A 19034-nucleotide genomic window follows, 5' to 3' on the forward strand; every position below is an offset into this window, starting at 1 on the left:
CTTAATTTCTTTTTATGTGGTTGAGTGGGTTATAGTGACCCTTTTTCTCTTGGTAATAAAAGTGTTCCAGGCTCAAGGCCTATTCTTATATGGCCAAGTGAGAGTCAAATATTCACATACACAAAACTGTTTCATTCTCAACAGAATGGACTTGGTGTGCATGTGAAAAATAGATGTGAGGACTTATCTCTGGGTACTCAATTGTACTCCATTGTCCTATATGTTCCTCTTTATGCCAATAACAACATTGCTTTGATCACAGAAGCTTTATAGTAAGTTTCAAAGTCAGGAAATTTGAATCCTCCAGCTTTGTGTGTGTGTGTTTGTGTGTTTTTAACCTTTTGTCTATTTTTAGAAATTTGAAATTACATGTGTATTTCAAAATGAGTTTTTCTACCAAAAGTGTTGATATTCAGATAAGGATTGCATCAAATCTGTATACTACTCTGGGTAGTAGTATTATACTAATGATATTAAGTTGTCTTTAAATCTATGAACATGAGATGTTTTTCATTTGTTTAGGTGTTTTAAAATGCATTCCAGCAGTGTTTTGTGATTTTCAGTGTACAAATCTTTCACTTATTTGGTTAAATTTATTTAAAGATATTTTATTCTTTTAGATACTGTGGAACTGGATCCTTAATTTTCTCTCACAATTGTTTTTTTCTTCCATTATAGAAATACAACTGATTTCCATATGTTGGTTTTGTGTCCTGTAACAGTGCTTACTTTATTAAATCTAATAGGTTTGGGTGTTTTGCTTTATTTGATTTTAAAGAGGAAAATTCTTTAGTGTTCCTAAACATAATATTATTTTATCTATGAATAGAGATTTTCCTCTTCATTTTCAATTTTGCATAACTTTTGTTTCTTTTTCTTGCCTAATTTCTCTGACAAGATTTCTAATACTGTGTTGAATACAAATGGTGAAAGCAGGTATTCTTTTCTTCTTCCTAATTAGGGGAGAGCTTTCAGCCTGTCACCATTGAGGTCGAAGCTGTGCATTTTTCAAATTTTATTTCCTTCATTATACTGAGGATAATGAAAGGGTGTTGGATTTTGTCAAGTATTTTGTCTGCATCTATTCAGATGATTATATGATTTTGTTCATTCATTCTACTAATATGTATCTCATATTAGTAGAGTGATAGATTTTCAAATTTTGAACTACCCTTACATTCCTTGGATAAACCCTACTTGATCAAAATGTGCAATTCTTCTATTGTTTTGCTGAATTCAGTTTCCTGGTATTTTGTTGAGGATTTTTGCATCTATATTAAAAAGGGATAATAATGATGTCCTTTGTAAATAACTTTATTCTGGTTCAGGATCCAGTCTGGGATTACATATTGTATTTATTTGTTATGTCTCTTTCATTTTCTTTTCTTTAATTTAGAACAGTTCTTCAACCTTATTTTGTCTTTCTTGATTTGACTTTGACATCTTGGAAGAATCTAAATGATTTTGTTTCATGATTCAATTTGGGTTTGTCTGAAGTTTCTTTATGATTGAATTCAAATTTTGCATTGTAACAAGAATTTCACAGAAGTGATGCTGTGTCATGCTTAGTACATTATGTTAAGATGCATATGTTATTGGATTTTTCTAATATTTCTGACTGTTATCACCTGCTTAAAATTGTATCCTCTCAGGTTTCTCCATTATAAAGTAACTGTTTTCTCCTTTTTGAATAAAAGAAATAAGAAGATATTTTTGTGACTTACTATCTAAGGTGTCCCTCATCAAACTTTCATCCTCTCATTTTAGCATCTTTGGGTGATTATCTAACTCTATCTTTCCTTTTATTCCACTATATACAAGGAAGAACTTTTTCCCCTCTATCTATTAATTTATCTCTGTAGACCTAGCTGCTTACTCTGTCCCAATGGTGATATTGTATTACTGTACTGTTTACTGTGATGATCATATTGACCCAGGTTTGACCAGTGAGAGAGTCTTTAAGCTGACTTTTCTGTTCTTTTGATATGTTCCCACTATTCCTTGGGCTGTTTTTTTTTGTTTGTTTGTTTGTTTGTTTTGAGCAGTAAGATCTTCTAGGCTCATCTTGTACATCTTATTTGCTAGAAGTTAACCATTTCTGCCAGCAAATGTGGACTTAAAATCAGGGAATGGACGGCATTTAGAAACCAGCAAAACTGTTTATTTTTTAATGAACAGTCACTGATTTTTCCCATAAAATATTAGTCACAAAAGTGATGATGAAATTTTATAACTTTAAGCCGTTTATTCAAAAGAAAGTACAATTTGGGATCAACCCCTTTTCACAGAAAGAGTTCCTTTTACAGCTGTTATTCTGAGTCTCTTTCCTCCAAAGTGCTCTGAGATGGCACAGAAATTATTTTTATGAGTTTGAGAGTGGGAAGAGGTATCCTGCTTAAAAGGTAAAAAAGAAATCTAGATACTCTAATTGTTGTTTATTGCTGGTGGTGGTATTTTATTATGTTGGGCTGCTACAAAAGAGTTTGTTGCAAGAAATATTAAACAGCCAGAATAGTTTTAAGAGTACTCCCTGAAGCATTAGTGTTTCATCACATGAGTACAGATTAGTGATTTCTATTCTATAATGATCCCACGTGGACATATTTTACATGTGGACTATCAATTTAGGTATTTGTTTTTTGTTTTTGTTTTGTTTTCTACTTTGCCTCTGCATTGGAATAAGGAAACAAGCAGTCCCCCCACCCCCCCGCCATGGTTCTAGAATTACTAGATTAGATACTAGTTGGATATACTGGACAAATAATGATTAATTGTACTGTAAGTTTTTAAACATGACATTTTTTATTCATCAGTAACTGTGTCTCCTTCATTCCCTCAAGTCAGGTATATTATCAAGTATTTTCACATGTGACGCAGTCCTGAAATTCACATTTTTATTTAATATATCATTGTCCTAAAAAAGAAAAGAGACTGCAGAGAACATATTTTTAATGTAATTGAAAAAAATTTATGGACTACAGTAATTTTCACCTATAAAGTTTTTTGTTTGTTTGCTTGTTTTTATTTAAACTGCAATCCTCTTAGAAATGATATGATCTTTCAGGTATTAAAATTTTTTTAACTTTTTCAAATGGATGCCTTTTTATATATTCTAAGTTTTGAAGTAATTAGAATTGATGTTTAAATTGATACATTTTGAAAATATAGAGTCATATTAAATTGTATCATCAAATTGAGAATACTTAAGTCATAAAACATATTTAGATTTAAACAAATTAGTTTAGCTTGAATTTAATCAAATTATCTTGATTGAGTTCACATAGTGTAGTGTAGAAGGAGCAAAAAGAACATGAAACTTACATAGTGTCAAACCATAAAAAACCATCATTTTTTGGAAACAGCATTAAGAACTATGTTCAAGAAAGGAAAGCCATAATGGAGATGTTAAGGCAATTTTCAACATTTGAAAAATTGTTATATATTTTAAAAAATGCAGTTTATTTCCTATTAACTCGAAGAGAGCAATATTGGTCTTAGTCCAATATGTGTAGGTAGCAAACTGGGATGAATGTAAAGAAAACCTCTGTAAAACACTAAAGCTTTTCCTACTAAATGGACTACCTTCATGTATGCAAGACTTTCTTATACTAATCATCTGTGTTCCTACCACAGCCTTACAAGGTAGGTACTATTATCTTTATTTTACAGATAAAAAACTGATGCATAGGTAAATTTGCTCAAGTTTATGTTATAAAAATACTGAATCATAGCCAGGCATGAGGGCACGTACCTCTAAATCTCAGCACCTTGAGAGGTTGAGACAGGAGGATTGTAAGTTTAATGCCTTAGTCACTAGTGAGGGCCTGTCTCAGAAAAAAAAAAATATATATATATATATTTTAAGAAGGACTGGGAATATAGCTCAGAGGAAAGAGTTCAATCCCCAGTACCAAAAAAAAAAAAAAAAAAAAAAAAATCACAATAAAACTGAACCTTGATTGAAACATAGGTCTCACTGATTCTTATACACTTCTGATATGCAAGATAAGTCTTATGTTGTTATGTTAGTCTAGCAATAGTTAAGAATTTGGTGAGTTAGTCTAGATTGCCAAGAAATTTTTCCAAGAAAAGCAAAAATATTTGTGTGTTACATCTACATAAGTAATTATGCGCAAGAATGTTAATTTATAATATTCTTGATTATGTTTGTTTCTTTAGTATGTTATAAAACCAGATGAAAATGTTTGTATTTTATATGCTTAATAAACAATGAAATTGAGATTTAAAAAAATACACAGGTTTAATGCAACAAAGACTGGTACTTTGAAAAGATAAATAAGATTTATAAATCTTTAGCCAAACAAACCAAAGGAAAGAGAGAGAAGATCCAAATCCACACAATCAGACATGAAAAAGGAGATATTACCACAGACACTTCTGAAATCCAGAGACTCATTAGAAACAGTTTTGAAAATTTATACTTAAGCTTTAAAACCTATAAGACACTGACAAAATTCTAGGCACATATGACCTGCTCAAATTGAACCAGGAGGATACAGAAAATATAAACTGATTAGTATCAAGTAATGAAATTGAAACAGTAATTAAAAGCCTTCCAATGAAGAAAAACCCAGGTCAGATTGATTCTCAACTGAGTTCTGTCAGACCTTTAAAGAAGAACTAACACCAATCTTTGTCAAATTATTCCATGACATTAAAAACAAGGGAACACTCATTCATACATTCTAAGAAGCCAGTATAACCTTGATACCAAATCCAGAGAAAGATCCATCAAGTACAGAAAATTGAAGACCGATATCCTTAATGAACATAGATGCAAAAATCCTTAATAAAATATTAGTAAACCATATTCAGAAGCACATCAAGAAGATAATACATCATGATCAAGTGAGTTTCATTCCAGGATGTAAGATTAGTTCAAAATCCAAATCAATACACATAATTCACTACTTAAATAGAATTAAGGACAAGAATCATATTGTCATCTCAATAGATGAAGAAAAGGTCTTTGATAAAATTCAGCACCCATTCGTGTTAAAAATACTGGAGAAACTCTGGATTGAAGGAATTTACCTGAATAATATAAAGGCTACATATGACAAACCCAAAGTCAGCATCATATTGAACAGAGAAAAACTGAAAGTATTCGCTCTAAAATCAAGAACAAAATAAGGATTTCCACTCTTCAATATAGTTCTCAAAAACACTAGCCAGAGCATCAGGCAAGAGAAGGAAACTAAAGGGATACAAATAGGAAAAGAAGTCAAACTCACACTACACCTCAAAAACCTAGAAAAGGAAGAGCAAAATAACAGCAAATATAGCAGAAGACAAGAAATACTTAAAATCAGAGTGGAAATCAACAAAATTGAAACAAACAAAAAAAGTCATTGAAAAAATTGATAAAACTAAAAGTTGGTTCTTTGAAAAAATAAAAAAAGATTGACAGACCCTTAGCCATGCTAACGAAGAGAAGAAGAGAGAAAACTCAAATTACTAACATACGGAATGAAATAGACAGTATCACAACAGACACTACAGAAATACAGAAGATAATTAGAAAGTATTTTGAAACCCTATATTCTAATAAAATAGAAGACAGTGAAGATATTGATAAATTTCTTAAGTCCTATGGTCTGCCCAGATTGAGTCAGGAAGACACACACAATTTAAACAGACCAATAACAAAGGAAGAAATAGAAGAAGCCATCAAAAGACTACCAACCAAGAAAAGCCCTGGACCAGATGGGTATACAGCTGAGTTTTACAAAACCTTCAAAGAAGAATTAATACCAGTACTTTTCAAGCTATTTCAAGAAATAGAAAAAGAAGGAGCTCTTCCAAATTCATTCTCTGAGGCCAACATCACCCTGATCTGGAAACCAGACAAAGACACTTCAAAGAAATAAAACTACAGACCAGTATCTCTAATGAACAATAAAATCCTGGCGAATCAAATACAAAAGCATATCAAAACAATTGTGCACCATGATCAAGTAGGATTCATCCCTGGGATGCAAGGCTGGTTCAATATATGGAAATCAATAAATGTTATTCACCACATCAATAGACTGAAAGATAAGAACCATATGATCGTCTTGATAGATGCAGAAAAAGCATTCGACACAGTACAGCATCCCTTTATGTTCAAAACACTGGAAAAACTAGGGATAACAGGAACTTACCTCAACTTTGTAAAAGCTATATATGCTAAGCCTCAGGCTAGCATCATTCTAAATGGAGAAAAACTGAAGGCATTCCTGCTAAAATCTGGAACAAGACAGGGATGCCCTCTCTCACCACTTCTATTTAATTTAGTCCTTGAAATACTAGCCAGAGCAATTAGACAAAAGAAATTAAAGGCATAAAATAGGAAAAGAAGAACTTAAAATATCACTATTTGCAGACGACATGATCCTATACCTAGAAGACCCAAAAGGGTCTACAAAGAAACTACTAGAACTAATAAATGAATTCAGCAAAGTGGCAGGATATAAAATCAACACGCATAAATAAAAGGCATTCCTGTATATCAGCAACAAAACTTCTGAAACGGAAATGAGGAAATCCACCCCATTTACAATATCCTCAAAAAAAATATTTGGGAATCAACCTAACAAAAGAGGTGAAAGATTTATACAATGAAAACTACAGAACCCTAAAGAGAGAGATAGAAGAAGATCTTAGAAGATGGAAAAATGTACCCTGTTCTTGGATAGGCAGAACCAACATTATCAAAATGGCGATATTACCCAAAGTTCTCTACAGGTTCAACGCAATGCCAATCAAAATCCCAAAGGCATTTCTTGTAGAAATAGATAAAGCAATCATGAAATTCATATGGAAAAACAAAAGACCCAGAATAGCAAAAGCAATTCTAAGCAGGAAGTGTGAATCGGGAGGTATAGCGATACCAGATTTCAAACTGTACTACAGAGCAATAGTAACAAAAACAGCATGGTACTGATACCAAAACAGGCAGGTGGACCAATGGTACAGAATAGAGGACACAGAAACCAATCCACAAAACTACAACTATCTTATATTTGATAAAGGGGCTAAAAGCATGCAATGGAGGAAGGATAGCATCTTCAACAAATGGTGCTGGGAAAACTGGAAATCCATATGCAACAAAATGAAACTGAATACCTTTCTCTCGCCATGCACAAAAGTTAACTCAAAAAATTAAACAATAAGATAACAAATGATCCTATCAACAAATGGGCCAAGGACATGAACAGACACTTCTCAGAGGAGGACATACAATCAATCAATAAGTACATGAAAAAATGCACACCATCTCTAGCAGTCAGAGAAATGCAAATCAAAACCACCCTAAGATACCATCTCACTCCAGTAAGATTGGCAGCCATTAGGAAGTCAAACAACAGCAAGTGCTGGTGAGGTTGTGGGGAAAAGGGTACACTTTTACATTGCTGGTGGGACTGCAAATTGGTGCGGCCAATATGGAAAGCAGTATGAAGATTCCTTGGAAAGCTGGGAATGGAACCACCATTTGACCCAGCTATCGCCCTTCTCGGTCTATTCCCTGAGGACCTTAAAAGAGCATACTATAAGGGATACTGCCACATCAATGATCATAGCAGCACAATTCACAATAGCTAGACTCTGGAATCAACCTAGATGCCCTTCAATAGATGAATGGATTAAAAAAATATGGCATTTATACACAATGGAGTATTATGCAGCACTAAAAAACGACAAAATCATGGATTTTGCAGGGAAATGGATGGCATTAGAGCAGATTATGCTAAGTGAAGCTAGCCAATCCTTAAAAAACAAATGCCAAATGTCTTCTTTGATATAAAGAGAGCAACTAAGAACAGAACAGGGAAGAAGAGCATGAGGAAAAGATTAACATTAAACAGAGACGAGTGCGGGGAGAGAAAGGGAGAGAGAAGGAAACTGTATGGAAATGGAAGGAGACTCTCATTGTTACACAAAATTACATATAAGAGTTTGTGAGGGGAAAGGGGAAAAAAACAAGGGAGAGAATTAAGCAACAGCAGATGGGGATGAGAGGGAAGGGGAGGGGGGATAGTAGGGGTTAGGAAAGGTAGCAGAATACAACAGTCATTAATATGGTATTATGTAAAAATGTGGATGTGTAACCAATGTGATTCTGCAAGTTGTAATTGGGGTAAAAATGGGAGTTCATAACCCACTTGAATCAAATGTATGAAAGATGATATGTCACGAGCTTTGTAATGTTTTGAACAACCAATTAAAAAAATTTAAAAAAATTAAAAAATAAAAAAATTACATTTAATAAACTTCATCTTTCTAATTTTAGTGGTTTTAATATTTCACAAGCTGCTGAAATTTAACTTGTATGTTTTAAAGTATGTTGTACAATGTTCTGGTTGTAGGGTAATATTTTTTATAGTGGGTTTAACCAGAAATACATATTTTTGCTATGATACATAATGATTATAATGCCCTCTAGTTTTTTAAATTACATATTAAGTTAAATCTTTTGCATTGTAGAAGATACATTGGGAATTTCTTTCAATCAAATATAGAAGTTAAAGTTCCCCACATTTCAAACATATGAACATACAAATTTTAGAATGACTTCTCTAGAGAAATTGGTGAGAAATATATTTTCAGGGAAAAATATCTTTTCAGGGAAGTGCCCTAAAAATAATTCAGTAATGACAATCAAAATCCATTTATTATTTAAAAGTTTAGTATTTTTGAGAAAAACTGTAGATTCTCAGCATGAGAATCCAAAATTGGCTTTGAACTTCCCAATGTAGATCTAATTACACAGCTTGGAGCTGCAAAACCACTTCTTTCTACTGTGGATTACCCTCTTTGACTTTAATGCATGAAGACTTATATGCAAATTATACTATTTTCTTATGTGTTTGGGAAAGGATAAATCAACCCTATTTGAGGTAGTTTATATTTTCATGGTGTCACTAATATTGTTTAATGAAGTCTTTAAAGAAAAACCTGTGCTTTAGTAATTTAGTTTGTAACCAGGAATGTCTGATGATAAGTACTTGTTGTTAAATGTTAAATGTTACTCCTAAAATTAATAAAACAGAATGTTTTAAAATTATAAATTTAATCCCTATTTTAGCAATAATAGTTTATTGATATAGTTCAAATATAGTATAAAATATTCTACCTTTATTAAAAAAGTAAGAATGCAGTTTTGTTTTTTTTTAACTTTTTCTAGCATATATTATATATATTACAGTGTGATATTTCCATATATTCATAGGACATGCACTGATCATGTGCAATTTCCTTTTATTCATTCTTCCACCGTAACACTATCCTTTCAACCTCTACTATTCACTGTTCTATTCAGATCAACTCTTCTAGCTTTCACATACGTGAGACATATGCAGTACTTGTTCTGAGTCTGGCTCATTTCACTTAACATAAAGTCTTCCAGTTCCATCAATTACACTACAAAAGACATGGATTCCATTCTTTGTACAGAATGAATAATAGTGAATTTTGTATATATTTCACTTTTTTTTAAAAGAGAGAGAGAATTTTTTTTTAATATTTATTTTCTTTTTAGTTTTTGGTGGACACAACATCCTTGTATGTGGTGCTGAGGATCGAACCCGGGCCGCACGCATGCCAGACAAGCACGCTACCGCTTGAGCCACATCCCCAGCCCCTATATTTCAAGTTTAAATCTTTTATTTATTTATTGATGGGCACCTAGGTTGATATCATATCTTACCTTATTGTGAATAATACCATTATAATCCTGTTCTTGCAGCTATCTCTTTAATATGCTGATTTCATTTCCTTTGGATACATATATTCAGAAATGAAATAGCTAGATCATATGGTAGATCTAGTTTTAGTTTTTTAAGACACATAGTGTTCTCCCTAATGGCTGTACTAATTTCCATTCCTACCAACAGTATATAAAGATTCCTTTTTCTCCTCATCCCCACCAGTATTTTTAATTAATTCTGTTTTTGAAAATATCCATTCTCACTGGACTGAGATGATATCTCAGTGTAGTTTTCATTTATATTCCCTTGATGACTAATGATAATGAACAGTTTTTCATGTATCCATTGGCTATTTGTACTTCTGAGAAGTGTTTATTCAGATTATTTACCTTTTTAAATTATATCATGTGATTTTTGTTCAAGTTTCTTCTTAGTTCCTTAAATGTTCTGGTTATTAATCTTTTGTCACATGAATAGTTGGCATTACTTTCTTCAATTCTGAAGCTTATGTACTCTATTGTTTCCTTTGCTGAATGTTTTTAGTGGATGTAATCCGACATATCCAGTTTTGCTCTTATTTACTGTGTTTTTGTGGTCCTGTCCAGTGTCTGTACCAATATTTCCCTTTCTTCTACTAGTTGTAATTTCATGTCTTATGTTTAGATCTTCTGTCCATTTTTAATTTGATTTTTGCATATGTTGTAAGAGGGAATCTAGTTTCATTCTTCTGTATATGAATATCCAGTTTTCCCAGCATCATGTATTGAAGAGCCTGCCTTTTCTCCAGGGTTTTGGACTTATTTGTCAAGGATCAGTTATCCTCAGATGCATAGGTTTATTTCTGGGTTCTCTTTTCTGTTTCATTGGCCTGTGTGTCTTCTTTTATACCATTCCCTTGCTGTTTTGGTTACTATGGCTCTGTAATATATCTTAAAATCAGGTATTGGTATGTCTCCCAGCTTTGTTCTTTTTGTTCAAGACTGATTTGGCTGTTTGAGTTCTTTTGTGCTTCCTTATGAATTTGAGAATTTTTTTTAAAGTTCTATGAAGGATGGTATTAGCATTTTGATGGAGATTGCGTTGAATCTGCCTATCACTTTGGTTAATATAGACATTTTAACAATATTAATTTGTCCAATCCATGAAAATACAAGGTCTTTCCTTTTTCTTCTTTTCTTCTTCTTTCTGTTTTTGTTTTTGTTGTTGTTGTTGTCTTCCTTCAGTCTCTTTCATCAATGTTTTCTAATTTTCATTTTAAGGGCCTTTAAGCTTCCTTGCTTAAATTATTCCTAGATTTTTGTTAATTCAATTTTTGGTTTGGTTTTTCGTAGCAATAGTAAATGGGATTGTTTTTATTATTTCTTCCTCATCAAGTTTATTATTATTGTAAAACAATGCCACTGATTCTTTTATGTTGATTTTTGTATGCTGCATCGTTATCAAATTTTCTCAGTTCTTATCTTTTTTTGGACTCCTTAGAATGCTTTCTTCATTCATACTATTAGCACTTTTTAAAAAATAAAATTGATTAATATTTAACATAGATAGCTTTATTTCAGAAACTATCTTTGACTTCAGTGTCCAGAATTTGGGGTTCTTTGAGAATTATTTATTTTAAAAGTTGTTTATTTTTTAAGTCACTAACTTTAAATCCTCCTGTAGCATTAAAATACACATTTTCTCAACAATTTTTTTAAAAGCTAACCAGAAACTGTTATATATCACTGAAAGATTTGCTAATTTAAATAAAACTATCCAGGAAAATTAATTATGTAGTTGAATAATTGAAAGTGCCCTTCATATACCACATTTTAATAAAGGTGTCAGTGAAAAGTATTAACTCAGGCTATATCCTTTTATGAGTTATAGTCTTTTAAATTCAAATCTGTGCTTTGTGGAAGCTGATCAACTTTAACATTTGAATTTCATCATTATTTTTTGAGTGCCCACTGGTTGGATGAAAAGTAGTGGAGAATGATAAGGAGATTTCAAAATTAATATACAGTACCCATGGAAGGAATGTAACTGGATAAAAAGAAATTAGGCTTTGGAATGTTAAATCTGAGGCTAATTCCCTGCCCTGCTCTTGAATGAACGGAAAATGATTAAAACTCTGATCTTGAGTTTTCTCACCTGTAAAATTCCAATAAAATTAACTACCTCGTTATATTGTTAGTAGTAAGATTTATGTTGTTCCTAGTATGAGGCCTAGCATATGGTAAGCACTCAATAAGTGGTGTATTTTATTCTTAGTCATAATAATGGAAAGACCTATATACATCTTGTGGTTACACAATGCGTATGTATGAACAAAGTTCAGTGATTCATTTTCACTGGGGAAGTTAGATAAGGATCATTAGAACTGGGCCATGAAGTTTTGTAGAATTTATACAGATAGAATTGGCAGTAGGACTAAGTAGAAAACATGGCCAAAGGCTTAGAAACATAATTTATGGAGATTTTAAACAACCAAGAAAAAATTAGCAAGGAGATAGCCAAATATTTCTATAATGCTTGGATTTCTAGTACATTTAGTAAAACTTACTAATTCTGCAAATAGAGATTTTGCAAACTTTGGTACATTTTCACAGTCTAGTGGTTTGAGTAATTTTGGAGGTTTCCCACAGCAAGTCACTCTTCTTTTCAACCCCAAACTAGAGGTGGAAATTCTGGATCAATAAATGCTAATTTTTCTCATTTTGATAACCTCCCCAAATTCTCAGAGCTGATTTTAGAACCTTCAATGCTTCCCAGAGTCTTCAGACAGCATCAGCTATTAGTAAAGTTTCAGCAAATGAAGCTGGTTTACAGAAAGCAGACAAAATATGCAGCACTTGCTAATTTAGATAGTTTTAGTACTGGGCAAGGTGGTGATGAAAGGAGTGGTTTGGGGACCACAGGTAAACTCCTATTGATTCTGTGATTTCAGTTCTCAGTCATTTAAGTGTGTCTTCAGACAAGTATGCAGCCCTGGCCAAATCAGACACATTTTTAGTTTTGCTGCCACTTCCAGTAATGCATGTACTCCATAACTAATGCTAGCATCAGCTTTTGGAACAGTACCAGTGGATGCTTCTGCACAGACACAACCTGCTTCTTCAAGTGTGCCTGCTCCACTTGGACCTATGCCTTCCACAAATTTGTTTGTTGCTATTGGTAGCCCTTCTGTGGCATCTCCTACAAATCCATTTCAGACCAATGCTAGAGGAGCAACAACGGCACCCTTTGGCACTGCCTCCATGAACATGCCTGCAGAATTCGCCACTTCTTATAGTCTTTCGTGGCAGTTTTTAATAGCCCGCCTTTCCAGCCCAAGCAGCTTTCTCTCAACACACAGCTTTTTCTCAGCAGCCCAGTGGTGCTGGTTTTGTGGCTTTTGGACAAAGCCAGTAGTAACCACTTTTCGTCAAGTTGCAGCTGCTGGAGTTTCTGGTAATCCTTTTATGACTGGTGCCCCAAAAAGACAATTTCTAATAGAAAACTCAACAACTAATCCTTTCTTTTAGCTTTATATAGACACTTTACTGAAATGAACTTTTATGTGGTCACATTACATCTCTCTGCCTCTGGCCCTGTTGTCATATTTCACTGATCTCAGCTTTAAACACAAGATAAGTCTTTTAAAATCCTGCATTGTGTGTTAAACACCAGGTAATATGTGCAAAACAGATGACTCCAGTAACAAATTTTAACTTCTGCAATGGCAGAAAAAGGTAGCAATATCATGTATGTTAAAAATTGGCTAATATTAAGTTACTGCAGATACCATATCATTATGCTGCAATACTGTACATATTTTTTTTAGTAATTAGTTATTTGTGCATATCAGTATTTGTAATTTTAACATATTGTTGTGTGAGAAATGTTACTGGGGAAATAGTTCAGCCAGTTTGGAGGTGCTGTCCTATATCTTGGAATGAATTAACCATTGCTAATGGAAATTTACAAAGTCAAAATTGGAAGGTTTTATTCATTCTTGAAATTTTCCTTTCTAAAGAGCTCTTGTATTTATGCATGCTTAATTTTTTTTTAAATGTAGAGGGATACTTGTCTTCATAATAAACAAAGCTAATCATGTTTTGCCACAATTTTCAGATGAAAAAATAAATATTAGAAAATAATTAGAGGTTTTATATTATTTAGTGTAGTGTTAGATACACACACACATATGCACATAACTGAGGAAGAAGTATTTATGTAGGTTTCAATTTGTAACATATACTATTCTATATTTAGTCTTTTAGACTAAATTAATTTTTTTTATTATCCTAACTATGGTACAACTGCTTCTTAGTTATGACAGAGGTTCTCACAGTTCCTAAACAAGAATAGTAGGATCTCCTTGATATTTGTTGGAAATTTAGTTTCTTAGTTTGCCCAGACACAATTTATCAGAAAGGGTGGTAAGGTAATCTGTGTTTTTAACAAGCCTGACAGGTGAGCCTGAAGCTTTTTGAAATTTGAGAGCCTTTCCTTTCATTAATATAGTGTTTTACTTACATTATGTAAGTATGTATTGATCCTTATAGTAATCCTGTGATATATTTTAACTCTTCATGTGTGTTCTTGGGGAAGTAAGGATTGAAGGGATTAAGTATTTCCTTCTGAGTTACACTGTTATTCAGCAATATTCCAAAGTAGAATTTTTGGTTATTTTTCAGATAATATGTTGCTCTTTCCTTTGAATATATTCTGAAGCAATTTTTAGTTATTTTCCTATTCCAGAGTTTTGAATGATTGTTATCTGATCTTTTAAAATTTTAATCAATGTCTCATGTGAAGAACACTTTGACAAGTTAGATAACAGGACTAGAATTCAAATTCACATACTGTTTCTGCTAGTTTAACACTGGTTCCAGCATATATTTTAAAAATGAAATGTCCTTTTAACTAAAAATAAATATGTAAAATAGTTTTTAAATGCATAACCTAACAAACCTGAAATTAAAAATACAAAGAATTCTGTCAATTTAAATTCAGCTTCTTATGGACTTGAACCTCAGTATTTTAATTTTATTTTAATGACACATGCTCATTTAACTGCTTCTCAGTTACCAAAAGAATTTCCAAGATTGATTTGGAATTATTTCTGCCAAATGAAACAATGCTGTTCTGTTAGTTGTAATTTTCATGAGTCTGTTTAAATTAATTAACCAAATTAACAAACCATAAAATCAAGTATGTTTATAAAGACCCAAAACCTTGTAATGACTTCTATTGAAGCCTCTAGACAGAAAAATCTTAAAAAGAAAAATTGGTTACTTTAATGAACAAGACATGATGGATTCTTTAATAAAAAGAAATTGCTACTTTAAGTTGTAACTAATATTTCTCTTGGCTACAGAAGAAAATAATTTGCAAAGTGATAAGTTGACAAGTCAGACTGAAATAATTAATGATGATTTAGGGTCATATTTTACTTTCCCTTATGTTCACTGTATCTTTATTTCAAAAGAATTTACATAATGTAGCATTTGCATTATGGAGAATAAAAATCTTGTCATATTATATTACCCTAGCTTATCTGGTAAATGATTTTGAGGCTCTACTTGTTATATAAAATACCTTTAAAAACATCTTTATAGTGGTGGTTTTATTTTTCTTTTCTTTGACTTTGGGGAGGATAAATATGTAGTGTACTTATTAAATAATTTCACATAATAATTCAGTGATCTCTGTAGTTGTTAATAATTCAGTTTCTTGATCCCACCCCTCTTCTTACTCAGATGGTCTTAGAAGAGAGCTTACAAATCTGTTTAAATGAGCACCAGCAGTGAATCTGATGAAGGAGTTCCTGGGTCTCAGTGTAAAAAAGGAAGAGAAAAATACTTCTTCAAGTTAACACCAAAGATACCAAAGTTAAATATTCCAAAAACTACTTTAGCCTCTATTATGTACCCTGCTTCTACAGCCAGGCCAGGCTGTATATCCTAGTTGTTTTATTTCCTCGCAAAAAAGTATACAGCTTGGAGTCTTGGAATATTGTATAACTGTTACTCAGTACAAGACTTGGTACATAGTGGGCACTACATAAATATCTTAGGATGGATGAATAAGGAGACCCACCAGCTTAATGTTTAGAATTTCTACATTATCCTCATTCCATCCTTCCTTTGGTTCCACTGTCTAAATCATGTGTAGTTTTATTTTCTTTCTTATACAGGTTTTCATGGAAGGTCCCATGTCTTGTCTAGACATTTTCATATTTCTCCTTTTAGCAGTATTTTACACATACATGGTCAGTAAATATTTATCAAGTAAAAATATTTCGAGTTTCTTTAAACCATACTAGGTTCTCACTTCAGTGAAGGTGGGGACTTTATCTCATTTTTTTAGCTTTCTTACGGCTTGAAAGTGACTATATGCTTAGAAACATTTGAATGAATAAATAGGTAAACAAAATAAGAAGTAACTTTTTTTAATTGAAGTTTGATTAAAATATAAAGTTGAGGGTTACTGAGGTTTTATAGATAATAAATTTTATTTTTATGTGGAAGAAAAAAATCTACCTTGTCAAACTTGCAGTTGAAATGTTCCTACCTTTTACAAGAGATAAAATGGTAGATTGTGACAGATTTGGAACTGGTGAAGCTTCATCTGGGCATTATGGTTAACAGACTTTTCCTTTTTACTTAGTCTTAAATAGATTATGTCAGTAATTATGAGAATATAATAATTTGAGCCTAAATGTAGTCTCTTAACATTCTGTGAGGTAAAGATATTTCCTCTGTGCAAGCTAGAGAGCCCACCAAAATCAGAGTTTTCTTTATTCAAAAATAAGAAAACAGAAGACATTTTCAAGTAAAAGCAACACTTTCTGAAATAAGTTCTATTAGTGTACTCTTTAAAAATGTTCATATGGATCAGGGATGTAGTTCAATGGTAGAGCATATGCCTTTTATGTTCAGAGCCCTGGGTACAGTCTGTAGCATCATAAAAAGAAAAAAAAAAATTTGTACTTGGGATGTAGTTTAGTGACAGAACACTCACTGAGCACCTGCATGGCCCCGGGTTCAATCTCCAGTGCTGCAAAAACAACACACACACATACATATATACACACATTTACATATATGTATGTGTACTTATACACATATGTGTATGTATTATGTTTGTTTTGAAAATACTATCAGCAACTGAGAGCTCTGATAAAGTGTGAAATCTCAAGCTTTTATAACTTTATTGTTAACTTCTGTTAAATTTTTTCAGTTGACTTAAATGTTTTTCTCTCCCTTTTTTCTAAATGCTTTGGAGATTTTTTTCTTTGAAGAAATTCTGATTTTTTCCCAGATTATCTGCTTACCTTTATGTTGAATGGATGCTAAAAGAATATTAGTTATTTAAACATTCCAGTTTTGTGAATGATTGTTAAGAGATTTTACTCCATTGTGAATTTTAGCATCACATATGTGAGAACATTTTCTTTGATAATTTATAGATTGTATTAGCTTTCCATTGCTGTGATAAAATACTTAAGATAATCAACTTAAAAACAGTAAAGGTTAATTTTGGCTCATGCTTTCATAAATTTCTTTTTATGTTCAGAAAGTCCCATTACTTTTGGTCTGTGGTGAGGGAGAACATTAAGTTGGAGACATGGTAGAATAAGCTGCTGACTTCATGGTGGCTGGAAAGAGAGAGGGTTAAAAGACCAGCTTTGACACATTTGAAATAATGCCCCCAGTGACCTAAAATCTTCATTTATCCTCACCTCTTAAAGTTTCCACCACCTCCTAATATTGCCAAGCTGGACTCTCAGCCTTTAATTCATGGGCATTTGGGGATATGTAAGATCTAAATCATAGTATTCCACACATGGCCCCCAAGGGCTTATGTCCATCTCATCATGCAAAATGCATTCAGTCCATCTCTAAGAGTCCCCCAAATTTTAACCATTCTAGCATTGCTCAAAAGTCCAATTCCAAAGTCCTCAGAGTCTCAAGGCCAACTCAAACCTTGAGTCCTTAATAAAAATAAAAATAGAAAAAGGTTACAAACTTCTAAAATACAGTGGTGCAGGGTAAACATTCTCCTTCAAAGAGGGCGGCATAGGAAAATAATAAGGAACAATCAGACCAAAGAATATTGAAATGCAACATGGCAAACATTAAATCCTAAGTCCCCATGTCTGGCATCTGGTGCACACTGTGGCAAGATGTGGTCTCCCAGGAACTCAGGCAACCCGACCTCTTCAGCTTTGCTCGTTACAGCTCATGTGGCAACTCTTTCAAGCTGACCTTGCAGGCTGCCTGCAGTTTCCCTAGCAGGAACACCTAGGCAAAGTGTGAATTCACCTGAAGAGAATAAACTAAGGAAACCATTAGCAGTCTGTATTGGCTGCCTGTGGCTATGTACCTCCTCTCCCCTGCGTTTCTTTTATGATCTCCACCTTCCCCACAATTACTTCATTACTATGATAAAAATAATTTTGCTTTTTCATTTGGTCATTTTTTCAAATTTATAATATGAATAAAAGCATTATGAATGATGACTTTGGAAGAGAAATGCACAAAATTGAACACATTTTATAGAAACCATTAGATATAAACTAATTTATAGGCCAATAATAAAGCCATGTTAAGGATTTTTGTTTAACCTGCCTTTATTCTGTATATACTTTGTTCAAAAACATGGCATTGTGGGAGAATTCATACATTGGAATTTGTTTTGAAAGATTTATCATTGATTATATAAGATGATTTTGTATTGAGATATAATTTAATGAACTGGAATATTAAATCTATTTTCCTTTATTGTAGGTGATGGTGTTTGTACATGCTCGAAATGCCACTGTAAGAACAGCTATGTCTCTTATAGAAAGAGCAAAAAATTGTGGCCAGATATCCTGCTTTTTACCTACCCAAGGACCTGAATATGGACATGCAGAAAAACAGGTAGGATACAAATTACAGCAAGCAATAAGGAACTAAAGCAAATAATGTGCCACAAATACCTGGTATTTTACATATGAAATATCTATCATCTACAAATTCTAAAACATTAATTTTATAGATTTATTGACTTTTTTCTTGACTAAATGATCTTTTGAAAGGTCCCACTACTTGATGTATTATCACTTCTTTTAATATGACTTTAATGGAATACTTATTCCTGATTTTTAAATTGTAATTAAAATGTGAAATGCAGTTAAATTTCAAAAAATATGTTATCTACTGGGTTTTTGTTCTTTTAAATAATTAATATTTTAAATTAATTTCTCAGTTTTAACTTCTGAGGTTAGTATTGACAGATATAACCTAAATAAACAAAAGGTCTTTAAAAAATGTAAAGGAACCCTGAAGCCAAAAAGCTTGAAAATAT

At 32.5% G+C, this 19034-nt stretch overlaps 1 protein-coding gene and 1 pseudogene across 4 annotated transcripts in view; both read left to right on the forward strand.

Annotated features, from left to right (window-relative positions):
* Positions 1 to 19034, forward strand: part of Ascc3 (activating signal cointegrator 1 complex subunit 3) — a 363263-nt gene that overhangs the window by 172427 nt on the left and 171802 nt on the right. For all 4 annotated transcript variants that reach the window (XM_076858390.2, XM_076858389.2, XM_076858391.2 and 1 more), the window contains one exon: positions 18473 to 18607. In XM_076858390.2, coding sequence (XP_076714505.2) covers positions 18473 to 18607 — 135 coding nt within the window. The remainder of the gene's footprint in view (positions 1 to 18472; positions 18608 to 19034) is intronic.
* LOC143401679 (arf-GAP domain and FG repeat-containing protein 1 pseudogene) lies at positions 12224 to 13219 on the forward strand (annotated as a pseudogene).

Source organism: Callospermophilus lateralis, chromosome 6 (assembly GCF_048772815.1).
Source record: "Callospermophilus lateralis isolate mCalLat2 chromosome 6, mCalLat2.hap1, whole genome shotgun sequence".
Lineage (NCBI taxonomy): Eukaryota > Metazoa > Chordata > Mammalia > Rodentia > Sciuridae > Callospermophilus > Callospermophilus lateralis.